This window comes from Canis lupus, chromosome 5, assembly GCF_048164855.1.
Source record: "Canis lupus baileyi chromosome 5, mCanLup2.hap1, whole genome shotgun sequence".
In the NCBI taxonomy this organism is placed as follows: Eukaryota; Metazoa; Chordata; class Mammalia; order Carnivora; family Canidae; genus Canis; species Canis lupus.
Window position 1 is genome coordinate 34,700,988 of NC_132842.1, and position 19,665 is coordinate 34,720,652.

At 45.1% G+C, this 19,665-nt stretch overlaps 1 protein-coding gene across 4 annotated transcripts in view; it reads left to right on the forward strand.

Annotated features, from left to right (window-relative positions):
- Positions 1-19,665, forward strand: part of LARP4B (La ribonucleoprotein 4B) — a 94,329-nt gene that overhangs the window by 65,607 nt on the left and 9,057 nt on the right. For all 4 annotated transcript variants that reach the window (XM_072825982.1, XM_072825980.1, XM_072825981.1 and 1 more), the window contains 7 exons: positions 29-132; positions 3,864-3,974; positions 5,392-5,445; positions 5,530-5,739; positions 8,381-8,487; positions 9,049-9,300; positions 13,076-13,121. In XM_072825982.1, the coding sequence (XP_072682083.1) occupies positions 29-132; positions 3,864-3,974; positions 5,392-5,445; positions 5,530-5,739; positions 8,381-8,487; positions 9,049-9,300; positions 13,076-13,121 (884 nt within the window). The remainder of the gene's footprint in view (positions 1-28; positions 133-3,863; positions 3,975-5,391; positions 5,446-5,529; positions 5,740-8,380; positions 8,488-9,048; positions 9,301-13,075; positions 13,122-19,665) is intronic.

The window sequence follows — 19,665 nt, forward strand, 5'->3', positions numbered from 1 at the left end:
TTACCTTTCATTTTTCTTTTCTTTGTAGCTTTACCATTAGTCCAAGTGGATGAGAAGGGAGAAAAAGTAAGGCCAAATCAGAGTCGTTGCATCGTGATCCTGCGTGAAATACCCGAGTCCACTCCTGTAGAAGTAAGTCTCCTTGGAAGGGTGCTCAGATTTTTTTGTGTGTGTTTTTGTTTTATTTCTGTTTACTTCTGTGTTTCTTGGAGGGTATATTTTAAAGTATATGCACAGCAACACTTTCTTTCCAGGACTTACACACTGTAAGTTACAGTGTGATTTGTTTATTAGAGTGGTACTCAAACTTTTAAATATTCATTTAAAAATAACAAAATAACCCACAGGTTAAGATAAGATGTTTTTATGTTAGGTAAATATTTTTAAAAGGATTTTATTTATTTGAGAGAAAGTGCGTGCAAATGGAGGGAGGGGCAGAGAAAGAGGGAGCAGCAGACTCCACGCTGAGTGCAGAGCGCAACGTGGGGGTCCGTCCCACGACCCTGAGATCATGACCCGATCTGAAACAAGAGTGGGACACTCAACTGTTTGAGCCACCCAGGCGCCTGTGTGTTAAATAACGTTTCAGAACAAATCTCTCCATGACAAGAGGGGGATTCTCTGAAGAGCGCAGGGAATGTGGCCTGTTCCTGAATCAGGCTGACCTACCAGGACCAATGCAGAAGTTGGCACAGTGAAAGGCTGGGACATCTTTTTCATGTAAATGGATCTGCAGATCGTTTAATTTGAAAAGTACCAACTTGGGCAATAAACTTAGGAAATGACAGTATTTGATAGTGGCAGACAGTCATGAGAAGTCGTCTGCCATTACTGCTTGGCTGTAAAATCTCTTGCTTGTCCAGATACTTAAATTGAGGTGGACCGTAGTAAAAACCTGGCCGTTGTGGCCTGAGACTACAATGAGCCTTCCTGCAGGGTTCCAATGGAGTCAGCTCCTGATCTGTGTAGAGCGTTGGGGCTGTCTGCCGCCAGGACTCTTCGAGACCCCAGGAAGTTTGGTTTGTCAGTCACAGGTCTTTGTTAGGCCCGAGTTACTCAAGCTGCGTACATACTCAGAACCGTCTCCGTAGGGGAAATGGATGAGTGTGCGTGCAAGTGAAGATTGTGACAAACCTAGGGTAAGAAGTTATACTCTTCTTGACTGGCATTGTTCTAACAAATTTTACTTTCTGTTCAGCTCAGGCTGTTTTTCCTAGTTTTATATGTGAAGAAAAGTAATTAGGATTGAATTTTTTGTCCTGTTTTTTTTTTTTTTTTTATTAAAGTTTTAAATATGAAGGATCATCCTCTTTCTTTCTGCCGAGCTGGATGTGTTTATAAACGCACAATAATATTTAAAACACAGGTCCTGAGAGATATTTGTAAAGACTATAACCGAAAAGGATTTTCTACTTTTGGCTGCAGACATGGATGTTGGTATATTTCTATTATGCCAAACACACGCCCTGTGTCTGTTGTAAAACTTGAACCATAGAAGTTTTAAGAGAGACAGCTCAGAGGAAAAGCTCTGACAAATGAAGGGTTGACAAAGGAAAGGGAAAAGTGGTCGAAGGCGAGCTGACTGAGAGGGCAGGTGGCTTGCGGAGCGCTGACCACGCAGAGCCCCTCTGCGGCAGCCATGCTCTTGTCCGTGGTTGGACACTGCTTTCAACTGTAGTTCGCTTGGTTGATTAATAGTCTTTTATGAAATGGCCCTTCTTCCCTGGTAATAGTTCACTTTGGGATCGGTGTAACCGCTCTGCATTGTTCAGTCACTGCTAGCGTGGCGTGGCACGGCCTGGTGCCTGTGCCCTTAGCCCGTTTGCGTCTTCATAGTTTGAAGGACTTCCTGTGGGCGCCTCGAGTCGGGTCGTACTTTTCTGAGCTAGTCTGAAGATCGCTGCCAGCTAAGTGGGGAGTTTGGACTGTTCTCATTTCAGTCATCAATCACGTCCTTGGGTTTAAATTTGCTGCTTGTTTCCTCATGGTCTATACTGTTCCTGTGTTCTTTCCTTTTCTCCCTTTCTTTTGGGTTAAATTCATTATTTTTGTCTCCTTTTTTGGCTTATTAGAAATAACTGTTTTGTTTTTGTGGCTGCTTATAGGGGTTGTGGTGACATGTTTAGCGGGTCTGCACCTGCCTGTAGTTAATCTCGCCCTGCTGCCCACCCTCTGCAGCATCCGTCTACCTCCCACGCCGCCCGGTGCTGTCACTGTGACACCACACAGGATTTTGTTGTCTGCTTCAAACAAGTCAGTTTTAAAGAGATTAAAAATGAGGAGACTATGTTTCCTATTTATCCCCATTTACTACATGCAGTGCTGCTCCTGCGCGTGTCTAGGTCTGCGGCTCCTCTGGCCTCCTTGCTGCCCCCGTAGGCCTTTGTTTCTTGTGGCGCAGGTCTCCTCTGCTTTTGTGTGTCTGAGAAATTCTTCTCTTTATTCTTTTATATATATTTGTTTGTTTTGAAGAAATCTTTGTCTTCCTTTATGGAAGATATTTTGCTGGGTGTGGAACTCAGGATTGACAGGCTTCTTTCCCTTCCCGTGTCTAAAGATGCTGTCTCCCATGTTCTGGTGTGCGTTCTTTCTGAGGCCGGCTCTGTCATTCTTCACTTCTTCCTCTGCATGTCACTGCTCCCTTTTTCTTAGCGCTTTGAAGATTTTAAACAATTTGATGATGATGCACCTTGATGTAGCTTGAGAGTCTCTTGAGTGGAAGTTTCCTGAGCTGTTATTTCTTCACATACTTTGTTTCTTCTCTATTCTTTTCAAAGTTCCTGACTAACTGCTAATCCTACTTAGTACCTTTCTTGTTCCAGTTCTTTTGGGTCTTTTTCTTTGCTCCTCCATGTCTGTTTAACATACCCAGTCTTTATCTTTTGGAATATAGAACACATATCTAAGAACTATGTTAATATCCTTGCCTTTTAATTCTATCATCTATATCATTTCTGGGTCTAATTTGATATTTTTCCTCCTTTAGATCATGTTTTTCTGTTTCTTTGTGTGCCTGATAAATTTTGACTAGATCCCAGGCATTTTGGATTTTACTTTATTGGGTACTGAGTGTTTCTGTATTGTTTCCTGGAACTGATCTTGAGCTTTGAGGTTCAGTTTGACCCTTTAGGAGCATTATCAGGTGGAAGCAGGGCCCGTTCTTCCCCACGCCGAAGCAGTGTCCTTCTGCACGCTGTGCCTTGAGGTCTTATGCATTGGGAATGTTTTCCACTCTGCCTGGTTGAGGGGAGACACACTCCCTGTCCCTGTGACTTCTGCTGCTGCTCCCTCTAGTCGTTTCAGGGGGCTCTTTATGCATACTGAGCCCAGGGAGACCCCCTGAGAGCCCTGCAGGTGTGATGCTGGATCAAGCTCACGTCCTGGCACTGGGCTGTAGGGTCCCCATGGGCGCTCCAGGCTCACCTGCCCAGCATGGCCTGAGCTCTGCTATAATTGTTATTTCATATATTTTGTCTTTTGTCTTTAATTATTTCGACGGGAAGGTAAATCTCATCCATTTTGACCAAAAATAAAAGTTCAGCTGATGTTTAAATTTCTCACATTACTGCCCTGCTTCCCCAATTGTGCAGTTATCAGCTTTCTGGTACAGTGAAACAAAATTTTCACATTAATTTAGCTTAATGGTATCTTGGTGTACTAAGAAAAGCTGTAAGTACTGTACTTACTTCCTGTGGCAGTAGGGTTCTGATTCTGAGCCACACTTAGCTCTTCAGGTCTTCTGAAAGACCTTTACTAGCCATCAGTATGGTAGACTGTAAGCACTGCGTGTATGCACCATTTCTCCTGGTGAGGACAAATGTGCTTTCGTCGAGAATTAATTTTTACCTTTCTATTTCCCATAGGAAGTAGAAGCACTATTTAAAGGAGACAATTTACCGAAATTTATAAACTGTGAATTTGCCTATAATGATAATTGGTTTATTACATTTGAAACAGAAGCTGACGCACAGCAGGTAAGCTGTTCCCACCCCATGAAGTTCAGCGTTACCAGTACTTAACAAGTAGTACATGAACTGAATTGGGGACTGAATCGGGGCGTTGAGATCACTGCTGCATTATTGTCCGAAGTTTGATTATAAAGTGCAGAGGAAATCAGGTTGTAGAGACTGAAATAGGTATGTTTGTGGACACAGTGTTAGAGGCGATAGATAAAGCCTATGACATTATTTTCCAAGGACGTGTAAGACAGGCAGCATATGAAAATGAGTTTTTTCATCTGGACAGAGAAAAGTTTTAATACTTGGGAAGTGTTTTGGGAAACTTGTACGTAATTTTAACTTTGATAAGGCATCATTGTATATTGTAAGATAGTTGGAAAGGCCCCCGGGAAAGCTCTGTGAGGAGATCAAGGAGTTAAGATGCTCTCCCTGGCCTAAAAGGAGGAGTCTTACTTGGGGGAAACATGAACATGCTTCAAGGAATGCCAGTACAGCTGACCCCTAAACAACAGGCGAGCGGTGAGGAATCCGCATGTAACTACGGACTCCCTCAAATCTTAGCTACTGATAGTCTACCATTGACCTACATGAATCCTTACAGGTCCATACATGTTCTGTATATTACTTGTGTTATATACTGTGTTCTTACGGTAAAATAAGCAAGAGAAAAGAAAATACTGTGAAGAAAATCATAAAGAGGAGAAAATACGTTTATAGTACTGTCCTGTATTTATCGGAAGAAGTCTGCATACCAGTGGACTCTTGTAGTTCAAACCCGTGTTGTTCAAGGGTCAGCTGCATGGTACTAAGTGGTGAGTGATGTGAATGCTGTGAGGTTCAGAAGAGAGAAGCAAAAGTCTGAAAGACCAATTTGAATGAGATGGAGGGGAAGGGCATCAGAGGAGCCAGGCGGTGGGAGGGAAGTCTTGTCAGCAGAGTAGGTGTAAGCCATCCTCACCAGGATGGGGGAGTGTGGTAGGCCGAGGTCAGAGCCTTCAGAGTTAAGGAGAGCACTTGGAGAAGAATAAGGGGCTCCATAAATAGGGACTTCTGAAGACTACAGCCTTCATGTTTCCCTTTCTTGAACTGTATGTTTCCATTTTCATATTGGTTAACACTTGGGACTAGGTGTCCATTATTTTTCCCAGGTCAGGATCTTTAGCCTGTGGTTGTGAGAGGCTTTTATGGTATCTATTAATACTACTAGAATTGCATGTAAATGCTGTTGTGAGATTTTCTGCTAGAGGCTCTCTAGCTCATGGAAGTTCTTGTAAGGAATCTGTGACCCCATAGTAGGTTAAGAATCACTGTTCTAGATCCTGTCCATCATATTTTAGCTGTACCATTCCTTATTTGAGGTATTGAGTTAACTGTCAGTTCATCTTATTTATAAGATTAACACAGTGGCATTTTGGGTGATTTTTGCCCTCAGGCTTACAAATATCTGCGAGAAGAAGTCAAGACTTTTCAAGGAAAACCAATTAAGGTAAGCAAGACCATTGGTTATACTTCATTTACTTGCAAATCAATTCCTAAGTATTCTGATAGAAATTTCTGTATTTCCAAACAGGCACGGATAAAAGCAAAGGCAATAGCTATAAACACATTTTTGCCAAAGAATGGATTTAGACCTCTGGACATGAGCCTTTATGCGCAGCAGCGCTACACAGCCTCCTTTTACTTACCTCCGGTCTACAGCCCCCAGCAGCAGTTCCCCCTGTACAGCCTGATTGCCCCCCAGACGTGGTCGGCAACGCACAGCTATCTTGACCCACCCCTGGTGAGTCCTGTCTTTGCTTGGAGCTCATGCAGCGGGAAGTCCTGTTGTGGACACTGCACTAGGTATTCAGAAGAATGGAGGTCTTGATCTCATAGTGGAACCAGATGTATGTTCGGGTTGTGCTCATAAAATAGGCTGTCACCTTCTACAGTGGGTTCAAATTTAGTTGGGAGATTAATATGCAGCTGTGGGCAATCTTTTAAAAACCTTGGAATGCTATAATTTTGATCGTTGGCTCAGTTTACCTGCCCTCCTGTGTAGTCGTAACTTCCTAGGCTGTGTAATCTCCAGTAAAACACAGAATGTGATCTGAGCTCTCGGATAACCAGGTTACTCCTGAGCACAGGAGGGTTGCCAGGAGAGATGCTTTTAAGGAGACAGAGGTGGTTTTTTTTTTTTTTTTTTAATTTTTATTTATTTATGATAGTCACACACACACACAGAGAGAGAGAGAGAGAGAGAGAGGCAGAGACACAGGCAGAGGGAGAAGCAGGCTCCATGCACCGGGAGCCCGATGTGGGAATCGATCCAGGGTCTCCCGGATCGGGCCCTGGGCCAAAGGCAGGCGCCAAACCGCTGCGCCACCCAGGGATCCCGGAGACAGAGGTGTTTTTATAGGTTCCTGACAGTTGAGGACAAGTAGAAGACCGATGACCTTGTTTTCTCACACCAGCCGTAGGGTTGACTGGCCTGTGTCATGGGTCCAGCTGCTTTTCTGCAGTTGTGCTGCCAGAGAGGTTGGAGAGGTCAGGTGATCCCTGGCTGGGTGTTGGCACAAGCTTGGTGGAGTGTGTGATGTGAGCATCACGACTTTCACTGGTCTCCCACCTGAGTCAGTGGGGTGGACTGAGGGACAGGTGTGCCTGAGGTGGCAGGACCGCTTAGGTTGGAACCAGAGAAGGAACATGGCGCATGGGGAAGGTTGTGGTCGGAAGCAGGAGTCGAGTTAATGGTTTTGAGACTATGGCTGTGGACTGAGTCAGGAAGGAACGTTGGGTGGTGCTCGGGTCACTTGCGGGATGTGAGAGATGCCTGCGAGCCAGGCCCCACCATGTCGGACGTCATCTGGGGTATCGTTGACTGAAGAGGGAGCTGGAGAGACGAGCGTCGCCTCCTGTGGGATGGTTGGTGCCTGTTTCATACCAGCGCGTAAAGATGCATGTCTGTGAAGGAATGCAGCCTGGAAAAGACACCGATGTCAGTCAAGCAGGCAGTGATTGAAAATAAGGGACAGAGAACACTGGAACTTACAATTAGGGGCTTGTTAGGTGTAACGGCCTCTTCTGTTGAGCTTATCGGAGGGGGCTGGAAGGGAGGGAGGCTGCTGGAGGGTGGGCCACGTGTGCCCAGACACCGGGGATTGTGGCATTATGGGTGTCTCCGAACTGACATGTAGGTTCAGGCGGGGAGCTGGGAGATGAAGCTGGCGCGTTCCATCAGGGCCAAGCTGTACGGCTCCTTAAACGTGCCCTGAGGTGTGTGGACTTGGCCCATGGCTTGTGGGACATGAGAAGGGCAGCCAGGAAGAGTCAGGACAGGTCCTCTTGGGCGCCAGCAGAGCTCTGAGGTCTAGAACTGCCGCAATGGGGGGCAGTTAGCAGACAGGTGCCACTGTGCAGAGTTGCATCTCGGTCTTAGAGCGGATCCTGATAATGCACTACTTTTTTGAAATCTTTGCTACTTTCTGTAAGAGTGTGCCAACAGCCATGTAGCTGGTGTGTCGAAAGAGGGCCTTTCTCCAGACGAGGCTAACTGCCATGCCAGTGCTGGTGAGTTCCTCTTGAGTTGCTTTTCTCATTTGTCTGTTCGCACCCATCCCTGTTGGAGCAGGGGCGGTTGGCACCCGGGGTCAGTTGTCTGGCCATTAGGAGGGTTCCTTTGATCCTGGTTTGGAGGTGGGCACGTGAGGCCTTTCGCGTGCTCTAAAGCATATTGTGGCACTCTGAGCAGGTGTGAAGATACGGTGCCTGTGGTTTCTCAGCCAGTCATGTTAAATTATTGGGTTAGGAACTAATTTATTTTTAATTTCTTGAGCACAGTTACACAAATAGAATTCTGCATGTGCCAGTGTGTGGAGGAGGTGATTTGTCTCGTGGTGTAGTGTTCAGAATCTAGTTCTGGTGTGATCAATACATTTATAAGTAGTTGGACTCTGGCAGCAGTTCTTAAACACTATGTTGAAGATTCTAACAAAGTTTGAAGGGTATCTTTCTGCCCCAGAGTTTTCTGTTGCTTCAACTTCTTTGTAGTACAGAGTTTTCTCTCTGTTGTTTCTTCTTCTTTTTTTAATCAGCAAACAGTTTTTGGTCCTGTGCTACCTCTAACATCCGTTTCCTGTCCCCACGTGTACCCGGCTCTAGCCTCCTTGGTGTCGTTGGCTTTCCTCGGCAGACTGCTGTGGGGGGATCACTGTAGTCAGCCGGGAAAAGGCCTTAGCCTGAGCCTGGCTCGGGAAATACCAGTCATTGGCTGTGATCTGGCCTGGCTCGTGTTCTTTTCAGCCTGAGAATATTTTTGGTATAAAATGGAGCAGAGCTTCTTTGGCACGTTTAGAAATGGCCCAGGCCACCACAGGGTACAGGGTTAGCCAATCCCAGGTCTGTTTATGGCTTGTTGACCTGTTTGTTTTTAATGAATCTAGGTAACTCCGTTTCCAAGTACTGGATTTATAAATGGGTTTACGTCTCCAACCTTCAAACCTGCAGCATCTCCTCTGACTTCGCTCAGACAGTACCCTCCAAGAAGCAGGCAAGTTCATGAGTGGTTGAAATGCTGTGTTCTCTGGGGTTTGCGGTAAGAGGTCATTGTCACGTCGTGCCCTTGAAGAGCAAAGCCAGAGAAACAGTGTCAAACCTGGTAGTCCTCACCACTGGTAGTCCTCACCACGTGTGTGAGTCACGTTGACTAAGTGAAGAAGCTGCTTCTGATGACCTATTGGCATATGTTTGACCGATGCAGATAAAAGTGCTCAAGGCACTTACATTCTGTGAGAATAAACCCTGAAGTGCCTACATAAAGGACAGGTTCTCCACAGCTTGTCTCTGCGTGTGCCTGCTTTTAACATGGGCTTGGACTGCCACTAAGCAGAACATTGGTACTTTATAGGTTTGCGCTGTCAGATATCGTATGCATGAACTGTCTTTTCAGTAACGTTTTATTTTATCTTTTTTATTTTTATTTTTTCAGTAACATTTTAAATATTTTTCTAAATATCACATATTCCCTGAGACATTCGTATATTAGCGATCTCGTCTTAGGATGCCACAATTGCATTATAAACTTGAGTGCATGCAAACCTTTTGTTTACAGGAATCCTAGTAAATCTCATCTACGCCATGCCATTCCCAGTGCAGAGAGAGGAGCTGGGCTGTTAGAAAGCCCTTCGATATTTAACTTCACCGCAGACCGGCTAATTAATGGTGTTCGGAGCCCGCAAACCCGGCAGACAGGTCAGCCTAGAACACGGATACAGAACCCTCCAACCTACACCAAGAGGGAGCTTGGGTCTGGTCGAGTGGAGCAGAGCAGCGCGGAGTCGCCTCCTGGCTTGGGGAGAGGGAGGTGAGTCCTTTAGAGCCACTGTCCAACGGCTAGGACCTGCCTGTCTAAATAAGCTAGTAGTATTTTCAAATTCCACCAATTTAGGTATGTTTTATAATTGTTATTCTCAACTACATCACAGACAAAGGTTTTACGTAATGAGACTTTACCAGCTTCACCTTCTTTGTAGTACAGAGTTGTTGAGTGAGAACTGTGGGTGGAAAGAAGCATGTTAGATCACAGTTCTCTGCGGGGATTTGGAGCTCTGCAGCTACCAGCGACCCCACGCCCTCCCCGACGGCCCCCAGCTCCACAGAGGCCCAGCTTCCTGGCCCAGCCTTGCTCCTTTCCAGCTGGCGGATGGTGCGGCCATGCACACCGGGCTTTCACTTCCATTTGTACCAGCTTGACTTACAAAGAAAGGCTGTGATAGTTAGTGGTACCTGTTGGCTGCATTTAGTGGAGACGTTGCTTATCTGTCCTTTGGCACGGACTAGCACCCAGGGGCCCTTGGCACCTGAGGTCATAACCCGGAGATCGGCCTCTCCCTTCTCCTCACCTCTGGAGGTGGCTTGCTTGCTCTGGCGCCTCCTGCCCCTTTCCCCTCATTGGAGAGTGAGGTCAGATGCGGTAGAGGTGAGTCTCTGGTGTGCATCAGGCCCGTTTGTTCTCTAGTGGGCAGTTGTACATGGGCTTTCAGAAAGGAAATCCCCTCAAGTGGTCAACCTGCCTCAGCTTTTTTTCTCACCAACTTGGAAAGCATCAGATGTGGAGATGCCTTAGTGTTGCGTGCAGTGCCAGCCTCAAGTCTGCAAGTCTGCCAGGGAGCTCTGGCAGCGCTGGCCCCTCTCTTCTTGACACCTTGTGCTCACTGCACTTTGGCAGTGCGAGGGGCCCAGAGGCATGGTGCATGCCGTCTGGCCTGGTCAGGGCCACGGGACGGCGTCAGAGTGGCTGACAGTAGCACTGCTGCACGTCACTAGGACGTTTGCTGTCATGGGTGCTGGAGAGCGAAGGTCAGTGAGGAGACGCAGAGGCAGTGGCCACAGGCAGTGGCCGCCACCCAGGAGCTGGGGCATAGCGGACGCCAGATGCTTGCACAGGGTCTGCGGACTTGAGGCCAGGCCCTAAAGATGACACCCGAGTGGTGTCTCAGGTGTGGAACCATGCTCCTTGGGGGATGGTGCAGAGAACACGCCCTATCCCTTCCTCCCCACCACCTCCAGCACCACCTATAGGGAAAAGCTCCACAGGAAGTGTCCTGGCAGTGGAAAGATAGGGCCACCCAGCATCAGAAAAACAGAAGCATCTGGTTGACCAGCGTGGCCACCTCTGGCCACACAGTCACATGTGATCCTCACTCGTGGTTTGGACTTCCAAAGGACGGCAGGAATGGGCTTGTGCTTTTGGTACTCCTGCCCGGTTAGTCTGACCCCTGCAGATTGTGACCACCCTCTGTAGGGCATTAGGGGAGAGGCGTTGAGCTGACGCAGCCCAGGGAATAGCTGCTCAGGAAGCCCTGGTTGATACTGACAGTGGCTCCTTCTCTTGTTCCTCACGTTTCCTGTGCCTGCAGACAAGGGATCTTCATGGTGTGAGGGGGAGCCCAAGTGACCGTGTCCCTGGCTAGTGACCCCCACAAGCAACCCTCTTTCTCTTGAGTTTTATTTTCCTTAAATTTTGTCGGTGATAAGGAGCAGAGTGAGGGGCCCTAGCACCGCCCTGGCCTTGCGTGGCAGTGGCCTGCAGGGTGGCCCCCAGCCAGGTGCAGAAGCAGGAGAACTCCATCTGAGTGGATGGCTGCCTCAGGTGTGTCACCTGGTGGGAATGGTCCGTCCTGGGGGACTGACACAGCCTAGCCAACAGACTCAGGGAGCAAACATCACGCTGATGGAAAGATGGGCGTGATGGTGAAGAGTCCCTGCCCCACTGCTCCACGGTGTCTGCACTGTGCGTGCTGCTCTGGCCCCTTCCCTTAGCCTCAGATGTGTCCGATGGTGCCGACACCGTGATGGAGGCCCACCTGCCACCTCCAGGATGGACAAAGGTAGGGCCCAAATAATCACCTGCAGCACTGGGAGAAGAGGCAGACGCACCTCTTCTCGCCCAGCTGTTGGGGTCTCTTCTAAAGTGCTAGCCGCATCACAGATGTCCTCAGGCCGTCTCTTCCACAGGCATCCCCCCAGGGCCTCCCCGTCACCAGAAGTTGAGCACTGCTCTTTGCCGAGCTTTCAGCCAGCCAGATCCTTAGGTTCCCTGCTGGAGAAGCAGTGTAAATCCATACTTTGGGCCATTTCTGCGTCTAGACAGGATGTTGCTTGAAGTGCTGCCATCTGGTTTTGGGAAGTGCTCCTGATGGTGGTGTGGTGCCCATGCGCTCAGCACCCCCACAACCACCTGTGGTGCAGGTCAGGATCTTTCCCCCAGTCACTGGTTCTAAGGGACTCCCTGTGAGGCCGTAGGGGTGACCACGCTCCTCCTGCTGGTGTTGGTGCTTCTCCCTGGGGCTTAGTGCCCCATTTGCGAGGGGCAGCTCGAGTCCATGGCCACACGTTCTCCACTGGGAGCCAGTTGAAAGCAGGAGCTATTTTTGGAATAGTTTCTACAGGAGAGGGTGTGGCTTTGCTACAAAATCCTAGAAATTTGCCTAGTTGCTTCTCCTGAGGCCCCAGACTGTCCTTGCTTGGCAAAGTCGAGGGCTCTGAGCCTTTCCTAGGTAGTTAGGCACCTTGGGCAACACTGCTTGTAGGTTTCTGGCAAGTAAGGAGTAGTCAGGATTCTTTCTTTGAGCTCCCTTCTGACTTCCTCAGTACCAGTGTATTCAGTTGGAATAACAACGGGATAAGTAAATAAAAACAGAAATTTATGGACTAGAATTAGCATGTGGGCTGTTAGGCCACATAAGCCTGTCCAAGGCATGAAAGTGGCGTGTGGCCTCAGGGCCTGCCGGGACATGCCTGCTCTGTCAGTGTTTGTTGATTCCATGCGAGGCACGATGCTGGCCCCGGAAACTTGGAGCCCTGTGCACACAGCCAGTAGCTGGGTATCAGTGCCTGGGGCTTGGACACCCTGGTGCCTGCCAGTGGTAGCGGGAGGGGGCTGATGTGGTCATGTCAGAGCTGACACGAAGGGAGAGAGAGCAGGCTGGGCTATTTCCGGGTCTTTCCACTTCAATGATTAACCAGATAGACCTTCATTAGCAGTGTTTAACAGTTCACCTGTGTAGTTCGTGGTCTGATTTTATATATCTTGTCATTGCAACTGAGTGGACATTCAAATATTTGTATCATAAATTCTAAATGAACACTAGGAAAATCTGTCAGTAAATGTTTTTCTTTTTTTGTTTTTTTGTTTTGTTTTTTTAATCTAGACATCACTTTTAGTCTTTTACTATAAAATTTTTGTTTTGTGTATACTTAAGGCTGGGATTTTTCAAACAGAAGTCATCTGTTGGGGGCACCTGGGAGACTCAGTGGGTGAAGCATCTGCCTTCAGCTCAGGTCATGATCTCAGGGTCCTGGGTTGGAGCCCCGCATCCGGCTCCCTGCTCTGCAGGGAGTCTGCTTCTCCCTCTGCCCCTCCCCCTCCTCGTGCTTTCTCTTTCTCTCTCTCTCTCTCTCTCTCTCTCTCCCTCCCTCCCTCCCTCCCCCCTATCCCCCACCCCCTAGTCTCAAATAAATAAAAAAAATTTTTTAAAGTTGTTACAAAGTAAGAAAGACATATAAGCACATGTACTCAATGAAAAGCTTTCCAAGTGGGGAAAAAGTTCATAGTCTTTTACTTTCCTATTCTCTAGGAAGAATTCCTTTGGTTACCGGAAGAAACGGGAGGAAAAGCTGACAGTGAGTATATCTAGCCCTTGTCACTATTGCAACACCTTTAAACCTAGTTCATACTAGACAAACCTGAGATTTAACTATATGAATGGAGGTAAAGATTTGGGGAGCTTTTCAGCAGAGGTTTCATCTTCATGCTGATGCACAGCAGGTGGTAGTGGACATTGTGGCCTGAAGAGGAGAGGCTGGAGGCGGTTCTGCTGGATGCTAACTAGTGTCCAGAGTGTTGCCACCGGGTGTCTGTGTGCTCCCACGCTGTGTGCTCGGCATGGGCATGGCTGAAGACATAGTGTAGGCACACGGGGGTCGATGCACACATTCCGATGAGTTCTGTGTGGGTACAGTACAAGGTAAATTAAGTGAAATGAATAGTTCTGACAAGCAGAATGAACTTCTCTTGTGTAGGAGTTAGTTCATCGGGATTTTTCATTCAGAACATTGAATTGTATCCCCTGAGTAGAAAACGCATCACTGCCTTCTGCTCTAACATAGGGCTGGACCCAGGGGAATGGAGTGGGCTCCTGTGAGTGCACATACCGGAGACGCGGCCACATTTGCTTGGCTTACATCAGTAGTTTGTCCTCCTATGGATGACGCTTCTGCTGAGCTCTGGTGGGCGGGGGGAGCCAGCGCGTTTCCACAAAGTGCTCAGTTAGTCGTGTCCGCGGCCACGTGGGAGGAAACGAGATGTGGATGGTTGGAGGACTGGAAAGACCTCGAGTGAATTCTTGGTCCAGTCCCTGAGCCAGTGAGGATGCACTCTCTCATCACAAAAAGGTAGGTTGTCTCTGTCTAGAACTTAGAAAGTACCAATTAGTAGTTAATAAGATGCCCATAATTCTACCTCTTGGTCTGTTTAGTCAGGGTTTTGGCAAACCCTTTGGTAAGGTAGTTTATAGTGGTTAATCTCAGTTGGAAGTAATGAATTCCTGTGACATTTGGACTAGCAAGACGAGCAGAGCAGGTCTGCAGTTATTAGTTCCCTTAAGTAAATTACTCTCCTTGGTTACTAAATTACTGTCAGAGGTGACATTTATCCCCATTGCCATCTCTGTTACATTTTGTGTCCCTGACTCATACCTGTGGCTACTTGGAAGGCCAGGCGCACGATGCAGGTGCATTTCTTAAAGAGGGTGCATCTGTGGTTGTGATGGCACATGCTGGTAACTTCAGGAACTTAGAGACAAGTAACTTGGCCCAACCAGGCTGTAGGGCCGCATTCCTACCTCACCTCAAGTGCTGCAAATCTTAAGAAATGTTAAACACTGCTTTGGAAATCAGACCTCCTCTGTAGGCACTGCCAGTGCCATTAGTGTAATTCCTGCATCTAGGCAGTTGTTGCCTGCCTCTCGAGTGCCCAGAAACTCAAGATTTAGTAAATTTTTGAAGTCTGAATGTCTGAAAATGTCTTCTGAAAAGCTGGGTTCACCTCAGAAAAATGCAGATGTTTAAAATAAAACCCCTATGAACTTGGAGACCACAGGTCTGTGTATAACTTAGAGCCTCGCTGAGTTACCCAGAGCATGCAGGGGCTGATTGGCTAGTAGGTGCGAGTTTGCTTCTGAGGGCACGTCACTCACCAAAACTAAGCTGAACCTCGGGCACCTGAACCATAATAAGGGTGAGAAACATGCAGAGGTGCAGGAAAGAGGGATTTATGGGTGTGTGTGTGTGTGTGTGTGTGTGTGTGTGTGTTTACTTTCTGGTGCATTTTATTTTTTTAAAGAATTTTTATCATAATTCCAGTTAATCAATGCAGTGTAATATTAGCGTGCAGCGTAGTGATGCAACACTCCCATATATCACATCACAGTGCTCATCACAGCAAGTGCCTCCTTAATCCCCGTCACTCGTTCCCCCTCCCCTCTGGAGAACAGCAGTCTGTTCTCTGGAGTGAAGAGTCTATTTTCTTGGTTTATCTCCCTCTTTCGCTCCCTCTCCTCTGTCTCTCTTCCCCTTTGCTTGTTTTGTCCAATTCTACATGAGTGGAATCGTATGATATTTGTCTTTATCTGACTGACTTCTTTCACTCAGCTTAATATTACTTTAGCTCCAACCGTGACGTTGCAAATGACAAGATTTCATTTTTCATGGCTGAGTAATATTCCATTGTGTGTGTGTACACACACACACACACACACACACACATATATACAGGCCATCTTCTTTATCCAATCATAAGTTGATAGACCGTTGGGCTCCTTACATATCTTGGCTGCTTAAATAATGCTGCTGTAAGCATTAGGGCACATTTATCCCTTTGAATTAATATTTTTGTATCCTTTTGGTAAAATGCTAGTAGTGCAATTGCTGGATCTTAGGGTAGTTCTATTTTTAACTTCTTGAGGACCCTCCACACTGTTCTCCAGAGTGGCTGCAGCAGCTTGCATTCCCACCAACAGGGCAAGAGGGTTCCCCTTTCTCCACATCCTCCTCAGTATCTGTTGTTTCCTGAATTGTTCATGTTAGCCATTCTGACTGGTGTGAGGTCGTGTCTCATTGTGGTGTTGATTTGTATTTCCTTGTTGATGTTTGATATTGAGCATCTTTACAAGTGTCTGTTCGCCCTGTGGATGGATGTCTTTGGAGAAATGTCTGTTCATGTTTTCTGCCTATTTTTTAATAGGACTATTCCTTTTTGGGGTGTTGACTTTTAGAAGTTCTTTATATATTTTGGATACCAACCCTTTATTAGACATGTCATTTGCAAATATCTCCCATCCTGAAAGTTGACTTTTAGTTTTGTTGGCTGTTTTCTTTGCTACGCGGCAATGTTTTATCTTGATGAAATCCCAGTAGTTCATTTTTGCTTTTGTTTCCCTTGCCTCTGAATACATACCAAGAAAGAAGTTGCTGCCGCCAGTGTCAGAGAAATTACTACCTGTGTTGCCTTCTAGGATTTTTATGGTTTCAGCTGTCATTTAGGTCTCTGCTCCATTTTGAATTTATTTTTGTATGTGGTATAGGAAAGTGGTTTAATTTCATTCTTCTGTGTGTGGCTGTCCAGTTTTCCCAACACCGTTTATTTTTTCCATTGGATAAATCTTTTTTCCATTCCTGCTTTGTGAGAGATTAGCTGACTATATAGTTAGGGTCCATTTCTGCATTCTCTGTTCTGTTTCACTGACCTGTGCGTCTGTTTCTGTGCCAGCACCATACTGTCTTGATGATCACAGCCTTGTAACACAGTGTGAAGTCCAGAATTGTGATACTTCTAGCTTTGCTTTGCTTTTTCAAGATTGCTTTGCCTATACAGGGTCTTTTGTGGTTCCATACAAATTTTAGGATTGTGAAAAATGCTGTTGTTATTTTGACAAGGATTGTGTTAAATGTATGGATTGCTTTGGGATATAGAGACATTTCAACCATATTCTTTCTTCCAGTCCATGAGCAGTGGAATGCCTTTCCATTTCTTTGTGTCATCTTCAATGTCTTTTCACCTGTGTCTCATAGTTTTCAGAGTGTACAGGTCTTTTGCCTGTACACAAAACCTTGGTTAGGTTTATTCCTAGATATCTTAACTGGTTTTGGTGCAATTGTAAATGAGATCAATTCCTTAATTTCTCTTTGTGTTGCTTCATTATTGGTACAGAGATATACAACAAGTTTCTGTACATTGATTTTGTATCCTGTGACTTTTACTGAATTTATGTATCAGTTCTAGTAGCGTTTTGGTGGAATCTTTTCCAGTTTTCTATATAGGCTATCACGTCATCTGCAGATAGTGAAAGTTTTGACTTCTTCCTTGCTGATTTGGATGACCTTTATTTCTTTTTGTTGTCTGATTGCTGTGGCTAGGATTTCCAGTGCTGTGTTAAATAACAGTGGTGAGAGCGGACATCCCTGTCCTGTTCCTGACTATACAGGAAAAGCTCTCAGTTTTTCCCCACTAAAGGTAGTAGCTGTGGGTTTTTCATAGATGATCTTTATTATATGTGGAGATATGTTCCTTTTATACCTACTTTATTGAGGGTTTTTATCGTGAATGGATGTTGTACTTTGTCAAATGCATTGTCTGCATCTACTGAAACGATCATATGGTTCTTAACCTTTGTTTCTATTAACGTGGTGTGGATCATGTTGCTTGATTTGTGGATATTGAACTACCAGCAACCCAGCAGTAAATCCCACATGATTGTGGTGAATGATTTTTTAAAATGTATTGTTGGATTCAATTTGCTAGTATTCTATTAAGAATTTTTGCATGCATGTTTATCATGGATATTGGCCTGAAGATCTCTCTTTTGTGTGTGTGTGTGAAGTCTTTATCTGATTTTGGAATTAGGATAATGCTGGTAGAATTTCCCTGGGAAGCCATTTGGCCCTGGACTTTAGTTTGTTGAGATTTTTTTTTAAATTCACCTTCCTTGCAGGTTTTCAGTCTATTCAACTTTTCACTTTATTCCTGCTTCAGTTTTGGTAGATTATATGTCTAGGAATTTATTTCTTCCAGGTGTCCAATCTGTTGACATAAAGTTTTTTATAATTTCTTGTTGTTTGTATTTCTGTGGTGTTGTAATTTCTCCTTTCTCATTTGTGATTTTATTTATTTAGGGTCCTTTCTCTTTTTAACAAGTCTGGGTAGAGGGTTTATCAATTTTATTATTATTATTTTTTAAAGAACTAGCTCCTAGTTTCATGATCTCTTTAATGAGTTTTTTTTTCGTTGTTGTTGTTTCTATATCACTTATTTCTGCTCTTATTTTTATTTCCTTCATTCTACTAGATTTAGGCTTTGTTGTTCTTTTTCTAGCTCTTTTAGGTGAAGTTTAGGTTGTTTATTTGAGATTTCTCTTCTTGTATTGCTATATACTTTGCTCTTTAGAACAACTTTTGCTACATCCCAAAGGTTTTGGGCCATGGTATTTTATTTTCATTTGTTTCCATGTATTTTTTTATTCTTTGATTTTTCTGGTTGACTCCTTCATTGCTTACTTAGCCTGTTTAACCTCCATGTGTTTATAGTCTTTCCAAAAATCTTTTTTTTTTTTGTGGTTGACTTCAAGTTTCATAGCCTTGTGGTCTGAAAATATGCATGGTATGATCGTAGTCTTTTTGTACTTGTTGAGGCCTGCTTTGTGACCTAATAATATGTGTGACCTATTCTCGAGACTGTCCCATGTGCACTTGAAAAGAATGTATATTCTGCAGTGTTAGGATGAAATGTTCTGAATGTATCTGTGAAGTCTTATCTGGTCCAGTGTGTCATTCAAAGCCATTGTTTCCTTGTTGATTTTCTGCTTAGATGATCTGTCCATTGCTGTGAGTGGAGTGTGAAAGTCCCCTACTATTGCTGTGTTATCACTAAGGAATTTCTTTATGTTTTTATTAATTGATTTATATGTTTGGGTGTGCCTCTGTTGGATGCATGAATACAATTTTTAGATCATCTTGTCCTCTTTACTATGATACAGTGCCCTTCTTCACCTCTTATTACAGTCTTTGGTTTAAAATCTGGTTTATCTGGTGTAAGTATTGCTAATCTGGTTTTCTTTTGACATCCACTTGCTCGAGATAGATGGTTCTCCACCCCCTAACTTTCAATCTGGAGCTGTCTTTGGGTCTAAAATGAGTCTCTTGTAGGCAGCACATAGATGGGTCTTGCGGTTTTTTTGTTTGTTTTATAATCTATTCTGACATCCTGTGTCTCTTTATTGGAGCATTTAGCCCATTTACATCCAGGGTGATTATTGATAGATATATATTTAGTGCCATTTTATTGCTTGTTTTGTTGTTTCTGGAGATTTTCTCTGATCCTTTCCTGTCTTTGTTCAATTTTTGGTGTCTCTTTTCCCCTCAAAGAGCCTCCTTTAATATTTCTTTCAAGGCTAGTTTAGCCATCATAAACTTCTTTAGGTTTTGTTCATCTGGGAAACCCTGTCTCTCCTATTCTGAATGACACCCTTGCTGGATACTGTGTTCTTGGCTGCAGAGTTTTCCCATTCAGCACATTGAATATATCACTCCCTTCTGGCCTGCCAGGTTTCTGTAAGAAATCTCCAGCTAACCTTATGGGTCTTCTCTGTAAGTTAGTGACTTCTTTTGTCTTGGTGCTTGTAAGACTCTTTCTCTGTCACTGTATTTTGCAAATGTAATTAGAGTATGTCTCATGTTGGCCTTTTTTTAAATTTTTTTTTTTTTTAGAGTTTTACTTTTTTTTTTTTTTAAGTTATTTATTTACTTATTTATTCATAGAGACACAGAGAGAGAGAGAGCCAGAGACACAGGCAGAGGGAGAAGCAGGCTCCATGAAGGGAGCCTGACGTGGGACTCGATCCCGGGTCTCCAGGATCCCGCCCTAGGCTGCAGGCGGCGCTAAACCGCTGTACCACTGGGGCTGCCCGCTTTTTTTGATTTTGATGGGAGTTCTCTATGCTCCTGGATCTGGATGTCATCTCCTTCCCCAGATTAGGGAAGTTTTCAACTGTTACTTCCTCAAATAAACTTTCCTCCCCCTTTTCTCTCTCCTGACTCCTGTGATACGAATGTGAGTTGCCTCAGTCTGTTCTCTTGTTCCATAATTATTCTTCTGTTTTGTTCAGCTTTGTTA